We start from the raw sequence: 15,856 nt of genomic DNA, 5'->3' as shown, positions 1-15,856 counted from the left end.
AAAGGGACCTGTATGTGCCAAAATGTTTGGGGCAGCTCTCTTTGTAGTGGCCAGAAACTGGAAATTGAATGGATGCTCATCAATTGGAGAATGGTTGGGTAAATTGTGGTTTTTGAATATTATGGAATATTATTGTTCCTATAAGAAATGACCATCAGGGTGAATACAGAGAGGCTTGGAGAGACTTACATGAACTGATGCTAAGTGAAATGAGAAGAACCAGGAGATCATTATACACTTCAACAATGATATTGTATGAGAATGTATTCTGATAGAAGTAGATTTCTTTGACAAAGAGAAGATCCAATTCAGTTCCAAGTGATCAATGGACAGAAGCAGCTACGCCTAGAGCAAGAACACGGAAATGAATGTGGACTACTTGCAATTTTGTTTTCTTCCCAGGTTATTTTTACCTTTTGAATCAGATTTTTTCTTATGCAACAAGAGAACTGTACAGATCTGTACACATATATTGTATCTAAGATATACTTTAACATGTTTAACATGTGTGAAACTGCCTGCTGTCTAGGGGAAGGGGTGGAGGGAGGGAAGGGAAAAATTGGAACAGAAGTGAGTGCAAGGGACCATGTTGAAAAATTACCCATGTATATGTTCTGTCAATAAAAAACTACAATTAAAAAAAAAAAAAAAAGAGGTAATCTCTGGATTCTTTCTATTTCTATTTTGCCTTCTGCTTCTAGGATATCAAAGCAGATTTCTTAAAACCTGATTTCTCAGCTATTTTCTTATCATGATTTTCAGGTATCCAATAATTCTTAAATATCTCCTCAATATATTTTTCAGGTCAAACTTTTTACAGTGACATACTGCACATAGTAATCCTTATTCCCAGAGGTCTGCAAAGCTGTAAGATCAGGTCATGGGCCCAGGTTGCAGGAAGTCACATGATCCCTAGGCCTAGACTGTCCTAAAGGGCCTGGTCAGTGACAGGAAGTGATGTGACCCACAGGAACTGGTGACCACTGGTCAATGATGGTTACTTCCTTTTGGTCTATCTGATGAAAAGGCTTGGATCTTTTGCCAGATGAGCCAGGATTCCTATTCTGCTCAAAGTTGTCTTTATTTTTAACCTATTGAGTTCACTCAAAGGTGCACATTTGTTCTGTTTGTGTTGGGAAATCTGGAGAGTTTGAAATTTGTTGCCATCATCTTCCCAGAATCCTTCCATAATTTCTTACAGCACAATTACTGCATGACATTTATATGATTTACCATATGATAAACACTCTCAGATTCCCATTCTTTATTACCTAAAAAGAGCTATAAATATATTTTAAAGATTCTTAATTAGAACTTGTTTTGCTTAGAAATAATGCTTCCCTTATTTTACCCTCTAATACCACCCCTTTCTTCTTTCCCTTATCTCCCTGATAAAATATATTACTCTACTCAACAATATGTGTGCATTCTTATCCTCTTCTGACTAGTTCAGATTAAATACCTATGGGTTAGCCTGTCCTCCCAATTCCCTCTTATGTATAAATATCTAAATATGCCCTTTAATTATGTGAGATAATTTCCCTCACCTTTTCTTTCCTTCCTCTCTAACAGTGCATTACTTTCCTCCTCTCTTTCCATCTTTCTCTTATGATCATTAACACATAACAAAACCACTCCCTTCTGTATATTCAAACTTCTTATATGACTCCATGACTTCTAATGATAGATTTCAGAGGGTACACATGTATCATTTCCCATATTTCAATGTAAACAATTTATCTTTGGATTGTTCCTTATAATTCATACCTTTTTCTGTTTCTCAAATCTCCTGTTTGAACTTCAACATTTTCAGTTTTTGTCTGTTTATCAGATAGTTCCCCCCAAAAAAGATACATAGTTCCAAGGAAAATAAGAACACATATTTATTACTTGCTAAGGGAAAAAAAGAATGGACAATTTCACAATAGTTTCAAACTAAACGATTAAGAAAATATTTGAATTTATCAAAGAGCAACTAAGTTTTATAAAACTGAAAATTAAATGACATGACCAGTCACAAAGCTTATATATGTGTAGCGTCAGAACCTTAATCCAAATTGTCCCAGTTCTGAAGGAAGCTTTGTCTATTAGCTAGACAACAGTTGCTGATGTGATTAGTAGAGGCTATTTACTCAATAGGAGTTCTCTCAAAGTTATAGAAAAAAAAAGTTTTCTTTAAGAACAATGCTATACTATCAAATCTATGTAGGAAACTATTTAAAACATCTGAAGTCTTGCATTCATTGAACCATATTATTTTAGAGCTGTAACTCACTCAGCAGCTATCTAGTTCAACCTACACACAAAAGGATTTAACAATAAAATATACCCAAGAAACAGAAGTCTAGTCTGCTTGAGATCTGCAAGGAGGGGGAATTCAAACCAACTCAAGGCAGTCCAGTTCACACTTAAACATCTTTAATAAGAAGGAAAATTTTCCTTTTTCAAATCTAAAGTTGTCTCTGCATTTCCTACCAATTTCTCCTAATTATATTCTCTAGAACCAAACACGTCTAATTTCTCTTGCACATGATAATCTTTTAAAAATTTGAACAAAACCAGCATGTTCCCATTAAGTCTTTTCTCCAAGATGCTCATACCAAACTAACTCAACTGATTTTAACATGACAAGGACTAACAACTTATCCACTAATCTGGCTGCCCTGTTGTGAATATTCTCTAGCTTTTCAATGACTGTTTTAAACTGTAATACTTAAAACTGAGTACAATAAATACAAATAAAATAAAACAAATGTAAATAAAGTCTGATGGAAGAAAAGAATAGATGGGACAACACAGAGATGGGTTACAAGCTATTGCATGTGAGGAATAGTAAGAAGACTAGATTGGTAGAACTTAAGCAAGCAGGTATACATTTACACACACACACACATATATATATATGTATAAATGTACTTTAAAAAAAACTTAAAAGTACTTTTGGAGTCAGGTTCTGAAGGGCTTTAAATGACATATAAATGTATCTAGGTTTAAGCTTGTTCAACTATTTGCTTAAAACTCATCCCAGTCAATATTGATTTGTCAAAAAATAAAATCTGAATTCTAGTCTGTCTCATGGGTTTGAATATAGATACAAGGAGGAAAAATCAACAATATAATCTCAGTGAAAAACCAGCTCCAAAGTAATGTCCATTTTTATTTTTTAATATTAATCTCAATAGAAACACTTGGATTTGCACTAAGGGATAAGTAGTATTAATACAGTGGAAGGAATATTAGTTCTAAAATCAGAGGTTCTGTTTTAATTCCTACCTTTAATGTTTATACCTTGTATGACCCAGGGTATTTTCCCAGGCCTTAGTTTCCATATCTATAAATTGAGATTGGGCCAGTCTGTACATTAAGATCTATGATCTATAATTTTTTTCTCCTCCCATTCAAAAGTTATATTTATTTTATTAAAGAAAGTTATTGGGTCATATTGACTGGTATTTATTATAAATGTTGATCTTGCTTCCAAATCACATCTTCTTCACCCAGAATCTAAAGGGGAAAAAAAAGTTAAATAATTAGGCTATATTCTCAACATTTTATATTTTGTATAAAAAATTTTACAAATGTTATATTTGCCATATTTAAATGTTTGCTGTCATAAGTCAATAAGAGTTAAATGATATCATAATGCTACTTTCATTTCAATCTTTAAAGTTTTAACTCAAGAAGTTAACTTTAAATTTATGAAGAAAAACTATTTTCTGAAAAGCAATAAAGCATAATTAGAAATATAAGGGCTTCTACAGAAATTGAAATTCATTACAAAATCATATTTAAAAGATAAGTAGTCATAACATCTATATGTTTGATGTGATAGAACTGTGTCCCCTGATCTTTGTGGAGGATAGGCCACTTGACCTGGGGAAATTCCTAAAAATGATCCCCACTCTCCTACTAGTTCCTAAGGGAATCATCCACCTCCAATTAATTTGTGAATCACTTTGGTCTGGGAAACAATCACTATCTTTTATTGATTTGAAAATTAGTCCCTAATAGCTCCCTAACCCCAAATCATAGAAGGCTAATAAAAGACAAGATTTGTACCCAAATCTTTGCTAAATCTTATTTGGAACTGGCCTGCTGGGTAACTTCTCAGTGTGAAAATAAACTTTTTTTTTTTTTTTTTTTTTGGTGCCAAAAACCTCTCTTGCAGATTGGGACTGGGAATTTTTTCACGATTTCATTGCTGTTAGGGTATCTCTTACCCCTAAATATGTGTACCATCTACAATAAAAAACATTTCTTTTGTTATAGGAACACTTGATATATAAATTAAAACCCAAATTATTGCTTAGGTTCAATAAAGGAGTGTTCCAGGAAGAACAAATACTAAAGAAATATTTTTTTTGTTGATGATATGAAATAAATCAAAAAACAAAAGGTAAAAGATTCTTCTTCCAAATTTTCAGAGAAAGTTATTTCCAATTCTACAGAATTTGGCAAAGACGGACAAGATATATAAAATAAAAATAAAACAGAATGAAATGGGATCATGTGACCATCAAGACTGAAATAGCCCCTTTCTATAAATCTCCCCTACTACTACATCTACAACTAAGAAATTAAGCTTCAGATATAAAGTAATTTCAGTTTATTCCAAAGATAAGATGATATAATCTTCTTGTACAAAGTAAAAACTCCATCAATTAATTCTAGAAAAATGTCCACACACTTGGTTCTCTTCAACAATGAGGTGATTCAGGCCAATTCTAAGAGACTTGTGATGGAGAGAACCATCTGCAAACATAAAGAGGGCTGCAAGGACTGAATGTGGATCACAACATAGTATTTTCACCTTTTTCTGTTGTTCTTTGCTTGATTTTTTTTTCTTTCTCATTTTTTTCTTTTGGATCTGATTTTTCTTGTGCAGCATGATAACTGTGAAAATATGGTTAGAAACATTACACATGTTTAACTTATTTTGGATTACTTGCTGTTTAAGGGGAAAAGGAGGTGGGGAGGAGGGAGAAAAATTTGGAACACAAGGTTTTACAAGGGTGAATCCTGAAAACTATCTTTGCAAGTATTTTGAAAATAAAAAGTTCTTATTATGAAAAATGTCCACTCAAAGAACACTAACTCAATAGTATTCCCTCACAGATTCCAAGGTTTGATCATAAACTAGGATTGTCACGAAGATCTGGGTGTAATTTTTTCCTGTATCTGTAATGTTTCTGCTCAGACATCTCACTTTTTCCCCCTATGCCATAGAAGAAGCTAGGAGTCATTATTCTGCTAAAATATGGAAAACTGAGCTCAGCACAAAAACAGATAAACCAATAGTTAAGCAACCTAAAAACTGAGGGAAACCTTATTATTTTTTCTTCCTGGACACCACGCTTCCCTTATAAACTCCCTGGTTTTTCATGTTTAATTGTTGTATTTAGTCTCTAAAGGCTTTTCCCCCACAAAAAAAGAAATTAGCAATCAGTTATTAATGCTGTAATCAATATTTTTTTTAAATTAGGGAGGATAATATTAGGAAAACTATTAGCATAATTGACTATATCACTAACCAAAATAACAAAAATCATATGATAATCTCAAGAGATACAAAAAAGCATTTGACAAAATCCAACATCCATTCCTATTAAAAACACTAGGGAGTGTATGAATAAATGGAGTTTTCTTTAAAATGATCAGTAGCATCTATTTAAAACCATCAGCAAGCACATATGTAATGGGGACAAACTAGAACTATTCCCAATAAGATCATGGGTGAAACAAGGTTGCCCACTATCACCATTAGTATTCAATATAGTATTAGAAATGTTAGCTTTGGCAATGAGAGAATAAAAACAGATTAAAGGGTTAAGAGTAGGTAAGGAGGAATCCAAATTATCACTCTTTGCAGATGATGTAGAGAATCAACTAAAAAACTACTAGAAACAATTCATAACTTTAGCAAAGTTGCAGGATACAAAATAAATCCACAGAAAAATCATAAGCATTTTTATATATTACCAACAAAGTCCAGCAGCAAGAGATACAAAAAAAAAAAAAAAAATCCATTTAAAGTAACTGTAGATAATATAAAATATTTGGGAGTCGACCTGCCAAGATAAAGTCAGGAACTACATGAGCCCAAATACAAAACACTTTCCACACAAATAAAGACAGATCTAATCAGTTGGAAAAAATATCAAGTATTCATGAGTAGGCTGAAATAATATAACAAAAATGATAATACTTCTAAATTAATCTACTCATTCAGTACCATACCAATCAAACTCATAAGAAATTATTTTACAGATCTAGAAAAAATAATAACAAAGTTCATAGGAAGAACAAAAATGAAGAATCTCAAGTGAATTAATGAAAAAAAATGCAAATGAAGGTGGCCTGTCTCAGACCCAAAACTGTATTATCAAGCAGTGGTCATCAAAATCATTTGGTACTGGTTAAGAAATAGAGTAGTTGATCAGTAGAATAAATTAGGTTCACAGGACAAAATAATCAATGACTATAGTAATCTAGTGTATGACAAACCCCAAACCCCCAGCTTTTGGGATAAGAACACACTATTTGACAAAAACTGCTGGAAAAATTGGAAATTAGTATGGCAGAAACTTGGCACTATACCTAACACCATATACGAAGACAAGACCAAAATAGGTTCATGATTTAAACATAAAGAGTGATATTATAAGTAAATTAGAAGAAAAGAGTAATTTACCTCTCAAATCTGTAGAGAAGGAAGGAATTTGTGGCCAAAGAAGAACTGGAGTTCATTATTGAACACAAAATAGACAATCTGAACTATATTAAATTACAAAGTTTTTGTACATACAAAATCAAGTACAGACAAGATAAAAAAAGGAAGCAATAAAATGGGGAAAAAATTTACATTCAAGTGTTCTGATAAAGGCCTCATTTTTAAAACATATAGAGAATTGACTCAAATTTATAAGAATTCAAGTTATTCTCCAATTGATAAATGGTCAGAAGATATGAACAGACAATTTTCAGATGAAAAAGTTGAAACTATTTCTAACTATATGAAAAGATGCCCTAAATCACTACTGATGAGAGAAATGCTAATTAAGACAACTCTTAGGTATCACTACACACCTGTCAGATTGGCTAAGATGACAAGAAAAGATAATGATGAATGTTGGGATGGAAGTGTGGGGAAATTGGGAAACTAATTTGTTGTTGGTGGAGTTATAAAATGATCCAATCAACTATGCCCAAAGGGCTCTCAAACTGTGCATACCCTTTGATCCAGCAGTGTTACTACTGAGCTTATATCCCAAAGAGATCTTAAAGGAGGGAAAGGGACCCAACGTGTGCAAAAATGTTTGTGGTAGCCCTTTCTGTAGTGGCAAGAAACTGGAAACTGAATGGATGCCCATCATTGGAGAATGGCTAATAACTTCTGGTATATGAATGTTATGGAATATTATTTTTCTGTAAGAAATGACCAGCAGGATGAATACAGAAAGGCTTGGAGAGACTTACATGAACTGATGCAAAGTGAAATGAGCAGGGCCAGGAGATTATTGTGCACAGCACCAACAAGATTATATGATGATCAATTCTGATGGACTCGGCTCTTCTCAACAATGAGATGAATGAGGCCAATTCCGGTGATCTTATGATGAAGAGAGCCAATTATACCCAGAGAGAGGATTGTGGGAACTGAGTCTGGATCACAACATAACATTTTCAATCTTTTTGTTGTTCTTTGCTTGCATTTTATTTTTTTCATTTTTTCCTCTTTTAATCTGATTTTTCTTGTGCAGCAAGGTAATTGTATAACTATGTATATTGAATTTAACATATTTTAACATATATTGGATTACTTGACATCTAGGGGAAGGAGTGGGGGTTAGGAGGGGGAAATTTGGAACAGAAGGTTTTAGAAGGGACAATGTTGAAAAATTATCTATGCAAATGCTTTGAAATAAAAAGCTTTAATTTTAAAAAAGTAAAACAATATAAAAGAAAAAAATTGGAGAGGATAAAGCCAAGTAGCAGAGTACAAGAAGCTTCTCCATATTCTTCCATAAAACAAAGTGTCGACAGAGCTAGCACCCAGGATACCTTAGAATCAGCAGGAGTCAGGATAAGCAAAAGTCCTTAGTCTTTATTCTTGGTCTTTAGGGATAAAAGTGAAGGGGATCTTCCGCAACCTCCTTCTTCCTCATCCACCGCAAAAGTGACCCTGGCTAATCTTACTCCAATCTGTATATACTAATCATTGAGTCAGCACAGGATAGTGGGAAGGGCCATTTTCCAAGCATATGCCCATAGAGTATTGTCGAATCAGTAGTTAGCCTCAAGTGCTAGGGCTGTCCTAACCTCAGTGCATCAATTCAAGAGTTTCAGCCCTCTACAAAAAAGAATAAAACAGATTGAATCATGACGAATAAATTATGAATCAGTTTTCCAGTCCAATTTGACATAGGAGATAAGACAAAGAGGTCTAGAGATGCTAGGAAAAAAATGTCTAGCTGGAAATATATCTTGTAGAGCCAAGAAGAAAGGTCCAGACTATATTGGGCTATTGTGATGGAATAGGTGCCAACTGAAAGCTTCCTTGTTTAGTACCTAGTTCCAGAACACAGAGCTGAGCAGATTTATCTCTATTAAGCACCTTCTGAGAATTGTGCCAGTATTTTAGATAATGTGGCACTCTGGTAAGAAGGTTACCTTTCAAATCAGAGGCCATGCTTGGAAATCCTGGCTGGAAATCTGTCACTTATTAGATGTATTGTTACACTGGACAAATTACATAACTCTTCTGGGTCTTATCTGTAAAATGAAAGGATTGTACTAAGATGACCTCTACTATCATTCTATTTCAAAAACTATGACCAACTGTAGGCTGAAAAGATACTTTTTTTTTTTGCCAGATCTACTTTCTGAGTTAACTATTCTTGTTTCTTGCCATCTGCAAAATGGATAAATCCTGTTCTTTAAGTAGTTCCAAATGCTTTGTAGCTACAGAGGCCCAGCATTTTAATACTAATATTATCTAGTTGGTGCTACCAAATTGCAAATAGCTCACAGGGCAGTAGACAGATACATAGTAGCCAAGAATAAGCTAAAAGCACATTACTAAGCAACTTGCAAGAGAAAAGCTGTAAAAACACATTTATTGTGCATGTGCATGATCAGAAAGCTCCTGTTTATACAGTAGGATAAATGGTTTGTAAGTCGCTTTGCTCATAGCCCTATCAAGTTAGTGACTATGTTATTAATACCAATTCAGTCATTCTACAAAAGGAAGAAGGGAATTACATGGATGATAGATTGCAAAAAGAATTATTCCTAATCAAAAACAAAAAAAACCAAAACAAAACTAACGTACAAAAAAGGTTTTTTTTTCTATTTTTAAACATTTTTATTTGAAGTTTTGAGTTCTGAATTATATCTCTCCTCCTCTCTTTCTCCTCCTTCCTACCTGAAGCAATCAAATATAGGTTGTGCAATTCCGTGAAATATTTCTATATTAATCATTTTGTAATAAGACTCAAATAAAAAAGAAAAGGAAAAAGTGGGAAAATAACATGCTTCAACTTGTATTCAATCAATATTCATCCTTTGGAGGCTAATGCTTCATCATTAGCCCTTCATAATTGATGGAGCTGCCATCAATCACAAAATGGCTAAAAGTTTTGTTCTGGTTTTTAACCTAAGAACCATAATTCACGAAAAAATACAAGAAAAATTTTCAGAATTCTCAGAGACAACAAATCATGGATTAAGATAATATAGAAAAAATCCAAACTTGCCCTTCAAACTCCAAATTTTTAACAATTTCAATAAAAATGTTGCAAACACTGAGGATAAAGACCCTCAAATATGAAGGAAAAACAATTTGAATAATATAAATTTATTCCACATTCAAGAGAAATCATTAGAGGGAATGGAGTAATATATTCTAAAAAAAATTCAAGCTTCAAAGCAAAATAACATATGCAAATCTAAGTCTAATCATCAATGAAAAGATATCAACTTTTCAACGAGAGGAAACAGTCTTGAAAAAAGCCAATGCTGAATATATTATTTGATTTGCAAAACATAATGATCAAAAACATGCTAAGTAATGAAATTAATCATTCCATATTATTTTTAAGGGAAAGACAGAAGTGAGACAAAAAAGCTGCGTTTCTTTTTTGTGTCATAGATTTTATTGGTAGTCCAAGCCAACTGACTCTCAAAAGAATGTTTTTAATTGAATAAAATACAAAGGACTACAAAGGAAACTAATTATACTGAAATAATGTTATCAAAAATTTTTAAAGTTCACAGAACTCAGGTGAAGAATTATTAGTTTAAATATTTGAAAGAAACCTAAAAGTAAAAAAACAAAGATGGAAGAATTGATCTGAAATACTGTGAACTAAATTCCTTGATTTCAACTGAATCAGTATCTTTTTGGGGAGGAAATAGCAGAGAGGGAAACTACTTACATGGGTGAGCAAAGGGAGGGGAGGAATTGCTGATGTAATATGGACAATGAAAGAAAGGATTTTCCTCTAGATTTTTGCACTGAAGAGCCATTGGATCATGAAAAAAAAGTATCTAAAGTGAGAGATGGGAATTTCATGATGAATTTGGTGTAGAAAGAGTCTGCATTGGGAGACCTTTCTTATTCTTCCATACTTCCTCCCTTACCCTCCTCTCCCAGGTATTTGTAAAAACAAACAAACAAAAAACAAAACAAAAATACTCAACCCAGGTAATACATTAGAAGATAAACAAAAAAGAGCAAGTTTAAAGAATTTAATAAGATCAAAACATTTATTTCTTCTATAGGAAAACATTATCTGCAATTCTTAAGAATGCTATTATTACTTAAGTAGTGTGAAAGAGTACTCAGATATAGAAGACTTGAGGTTTCATATGATAACATGATCTTTAAAAATAAAGTTGGGTAGGGAGTGGTAATATGAAACAATTTTCTCATATAAATGAAGCATGAATAGAAGAACAGCTAAAGTGGAGATAAAAGGAAATGAAGGGCAAGTAGTAATAGAACTTTATTCAGAACTTATTAGAACTGACTTAAAAAGGGAATAACATGCGTATCTCTAGAAGGGTATCAAAGTCTTTTTAACTTACAGAGAAATAGGAGGGTGAAAGCACGGGATAAAGGACTCATTTTTAGAAAGATGCACAAATTAAGAAATAAGAGGGTAAAGAGAGACTAAGGGAAAGATTCTTAAAAGAGAGGAGAGGATAAATGAGGGACTCATAAGGGTGGGTTGATGAAGGAATAGGAGGGTAATGGAAGAGAAAAAGGGAAAGATTTGCAAATTAGGGAAGTGGTAGTTAAAAGTCAATTAGCTCTCTGAGGAAAGAGAGTGAAAAAAACAGATGGAGAGAAGGATAAAGAATGAGGATATATTAAGATGGAGGAAAATGCACAACTAGTAAGTTTAACTTTGAATATGAATAGAATGAGCTCATCCATAAAATGGAAATAGCATAATGGCTTAAAAACTAGAATCTGGCAATATATTGTTTAGAAGAAATATTTCTTAAAATGAGGACTATATACAGTAAAAATAAAGGGTGTGAGCAAAATGTATTATGCTTCAGCTAGTGAAGAAAAAGCAGGAGTAGCAATCATGAACTAAATGCTTCAGCTAGTGAAGAAAAAGCAGAAGTAGCAACCATGAACTAAAACAAATTTAATTAAAGGACTTTCCACATTCCTTCCAACATCAAATTTATCAATTTAGCCAATGTGGGATCATATCTTAAAGTTTTAATTTGCCTTTCTCTGAAAATAATATTTAAAAGTTTTAATATAAATAAAACTAATGTAGTCAAAATTAGAAGAAAAGCAGAAAATTGGGGGGGTTAAGGTTTAGAGACAATTTCTCAGATTAAGGTTTCATACTTCAATTACACAGAGAACTATTGTCAAATTGATGTAAACTGTGATCTTTTGGGGGGGGGGAGAATGATGGGTGTGAATCCTGAAACTTCCTCCTTCTCAGGGAAGTTCCTGGGTCTCAAACTCTCATCTGGGAGAGGCCCACCCTCAGGGAATCAAGTTAAGTGGTCTCATTCAGTTGGAGAACCTGTCCAGGGCCGTGGTCGTATCCTCTATCAAGTTGAAGATTAGTCCTGAACCACTTCCAGTACTTCAAACTCTCAGTTAAGTGATTTTGTTCAATTGGAGATGTTGGCTTGATAGTCAGCACAAACTGCTCCCCAGCACTCAGGCCAAGATTTATCCATATAACCAAGGGTTGGTCAAACTGTCTTTGCAGAAGTCCTAAACAGGATTATGCTTGCCAAGGAAGCTCTCTTAAGCAAGCTGTCCTACAAGACTTTTTGCCCACTAAGAAATCTGTCTTCCTAGCAAGCTGGCTTCTCAGTGCCAATAAATCCCTTTTTGCCACACAGATTTCAGATTTGCAAATTCTTTCGCATCAGACCTGTGCTTCTGACCAGAGAGGATTTCTCCCCCCATTCCGGCACCTCATCAAAATGTCTAAGAACACAAGTAACTGATAAATGGTCAAAGCATATGAACAGACAGCTTTTTGATGAAGAAATCAAAACTATAGTCATATAAAAATGTTCCAAATCTTTACTGATTAGAGAAATGCAAATTAAAATAACTTTGAGCTATCATCTAACACCTATCAGAATGACTAAAATGATAGAAGGGGAAAATGACAAATCTTGGAGAGAATATGGAAAAAGAGGGACATTAATACACTATTAGTGGAACTCTGAACTGAGTCAACCATTTTTGGGAGCAATCTGGAATTATGCCCAAAGAGTCATAAAATCTTTTGCCCAGCAATACCACTATTAGATCTGTTTCCCCGAGTGATCAGGGAAAAAGGAAAAAAAAAACTATGTTCTAAAATATTTATACTAGCTCTCTTTGTAGTGGCAAAAAAATTAGAAATTGAGGCAATACCCATAAATTAGGGAATAGCTAAAAAATGTTGTGTTACATGATTGGGATAGAATACTACTTACTGTTTTGTTGGTGTGGTTGATTTTAGAAGGAAATGGAAAAAACTTGCATGAAGTGATAAGTGAACAGAACCAAGAGAACATTGTATATAGTAACAGAAATATTGTTCAAAGGATAAATGTGAAACAATCAAGATATTCTGAATAATATATTCAATTCAACTATATGGAACCCAGAAAAGATGCTGTACATCTCCAGAAAAAGAACAAATCAATAGACAAATACATAGTATAGTTTTACATATATGTCAAACAATGGCTTCTCTAGCATAGGATGGAGAGAGAAGTTAGTTCAGAACTTTAAAAAATGAGAAAGAAAAAGAGAGAGAGAGAGAGAGAGAGAGAGAGAGAGAGAGAGAGAGAGAGAGAGAGAGAGCAAGCGCGCAGAAGGAGGAGGAGGGAGGATTGGAGTGATGGTATTCAGTCAAACAACTATCAGGGGGAATATTAGTCAATCAGTCATAAGATGTTTGCTCACCATTCCACTTTCTAGGGATTATAAATCAATTCTATGTTTTCCCTGTTACTGTGGGTTCTGCAACAGTAGGAACTGGGGCAAGGTAACATTAGATATATTAGAAACTTTAAAATTCTATGAAAAAAGTTTTTGCAAGAAATCAAGAAAAAGACTGCCTAACATAAAGGAAATGCAACTAATATTAAACTATTCTGCCTGACCAGAAACTCTAAAGGCAATGAAATAATATGTAAAGAAGAGAAGAATAAATTATCAAGGTAAAAAGAATAAGGAATCAGTAAATTAAATAAAATCCTAAAATTAGGAAAAGGAAGTGAAAATCCAAAACTATAAATTATGTGATTTTTGTGATATACTTTTAAATGACAATCATTAAATCATCAAATTGCAAATTACGAAATTGAAGTGTATCAAACTAAAATCTCTTATATTAGGAGATAAAATGATGATTTAATAATTATTATTTAGTGCCTACATCCCTGCCCTACTACACAAGATATCTCAATGGTTCTCCGATCTTCCTGAGAGCACAGTCATCTCTCCAGTATGAAAGACAGTTTAAAAATAATATCTCAGAAGACATGATTGAGGCTGTTTTATATGGACTGACTACAAGTAACCTCAAAAAAAGAGAGAACCTTTGTCATAGCACAATAACTGCCCTACTGATAAACTGCACTTAGGATTTCACATTTCAGTCATAAGGGAAGACTGAGAGAACTATGTACAGTATAAATCATAATTTAATATAATGTGATCTGCTCAGCATGGCTTCATATATGGATTGCTTATAAATAATATGAAACCAAATTAAGTATCAATAAATAAAGGACCCCTCTGAACTTTATTAAAATACGGTATATACTCGAGTATAAGCCGACCCGAATATAAGCCGAGGCCCCTAATTTTAACCCAAAAATCTGGGAAAACTTATTATATCAGTAGGTTTAGGTATCCTACCGGTGCCCGCAGAGGAGGAGAGCGGATGCCGGTATACATATGTAAAGCGGTTGCCAGCATTAGTATACAGTCCGGTTACCGACTGTGATACTACAGGAACAGCCGCATCACCGTAGCAACAGCCGGCCCTGTAGTATCACAGTGGGTACTCGCGCTGTATACTACACAGCAGGGGGGCATTCAAAGGGATATTTACACATGTTTTATCTAGTAACTCTAGTATAAGCCGAGGAAGGGATTTTCTGCCCAAAAATTGGGCAGAAAAACTCGGCTTATACTCGAGTATATACGGTAGGACTAGAGTCAAAGGCCATGCAAGCAAGTCAATTCCATAAAACATAAAACTTTAGGACCTAAAAATGATATTAATAAATAAATGCTCCATCTTAAATTGTAGGTATTCTCAGCTAAAGAAAAAGTGCCTCCAATTATTTTAAAACAACCTAATCTCAACGGAGTTAGATCCTTTCTTAATGTCTATCCTTTGCTGATGCTTATTACTGAAAATGTACAAGAAAAATATATAGGTTACAACACAAACTTGATTTCAATATAATTTATTATCTCTATAATAGTTTTGAAATGTACATTCTATATAAGTTTGTAGAAACTTATAAAACTGATAGTTTTCCCTCCAAATTAAATGTTCAAAGTCTATGATATTATATCATTTCCTAATTGGAAAGGTATTAACTAAGCTGGGTAGTGAAAGAAATGGGTATTTCTCTCATTTTAATAAAGGATTATTAAAATTGGGGCAATCCAAGCTTTTTTTTTTCTTTTTCTCCTATTCAATATCTCAATGAAAGGGCTGATGGAAGATACAATTAACATTCTCAGTCTTGCTACTCCACCCAACTAACTCAACTCAGGCTTTGGTGGAAAATACAGTTTCCTTTCTCAAGGTAGGTGACGGTCTGGACACAGGAAGAGTCTTTTTGACCAAGAGTTACATGATATCACTCTCAGCATTTCATTGGAGTGAGCTTACTTCTCTTTGTAAAGTCTACTTCTCATTAACTATTAATCAGTCACAGTTGACTGTCACCCTTAGGACACCTCTCTTCCATTGGCATATAAACCATGAATCCATTGACATGAAGTCTTTGACATTTGAGAATATCATTTAACTTTTAGTAAAAATTCTGGCTTTATTAATAAAATTAAGTTATCCAGAAATTATCTCTCTTAAACTTTTTCAATACCACAAAAGATGATAAATACATTTTAGAAGCATTTTAGAGTAATGAACTATTTGAAGATGCCCAATTCTACCACAATCACAAGAAAATACAAAGTAATTCTGAGAATTTAATAGAAATCCATGGCACCCAGGCTCCCTCCAAGTACTGTCTATTTATATTTCATTAAGGTAATTACTGAAGACAAATAAAGAAAGAATACCATAAATACCATCATTCAGCATTCCTAAATCTCCTGCCACAGCAT

The 15,856-nt window shown here is 33.5% G+C and overlaps 1 protein-coding gene across 1 annotated transcript in view; it reads right to left on the bottom strand.

The window, feature by feature from the left end:
- Positions 1 to 3,137: 3,137 nt before the first annotated feature.
- Positions 3,138 to 15,856, bottom strand: part of C5H12orf40 (chromosome 5 C12orf40 homolog) — a 33,952-nt gene continuing 21,233 nt past the window's right edge. Inside the window, exons 5-6 of the mRNA XM_051962436.1 lie at positions 4,811 to 4,893; positions 3,138 to 3,504 (exon numbers count right to left, since the gene is read on the bottom strand). Of these exons, the coding sequence (XP_051818396.1) occupies positions 3,494 to 3,504; positions 4,811 to 4,893 (94 nt within the window). The 3' untranslated portion in view covers positions 3,138 to 3,493. The remainder of the gene's footprint in view (positions 3,505 to 4,810; positions 4,894 to 15,856) is intronic.

Source organism: Antechinus flavipes, chromosome 5 (assembly GCF_016432865.1).
Source record: "Antechinus flavipes isolate AdamAnt ecotype Samford, QLD, Australia chromosome 5, AdamAnt_v2, whole genome shotgun sequence".
NCBI classification, from domain to species: domain Eukaryota; kingdom Metazoa; phylum Chordata; class Mammalia; order Dasyuromorphia; family Dasyuridae; genus Antechinus; species Antechinus flavipes.
The sequence above is the reverse complement of the archived record's forward strand: the minus strand, read 5'-3'. Positions and strand labels throughout refer to the sequence as shown.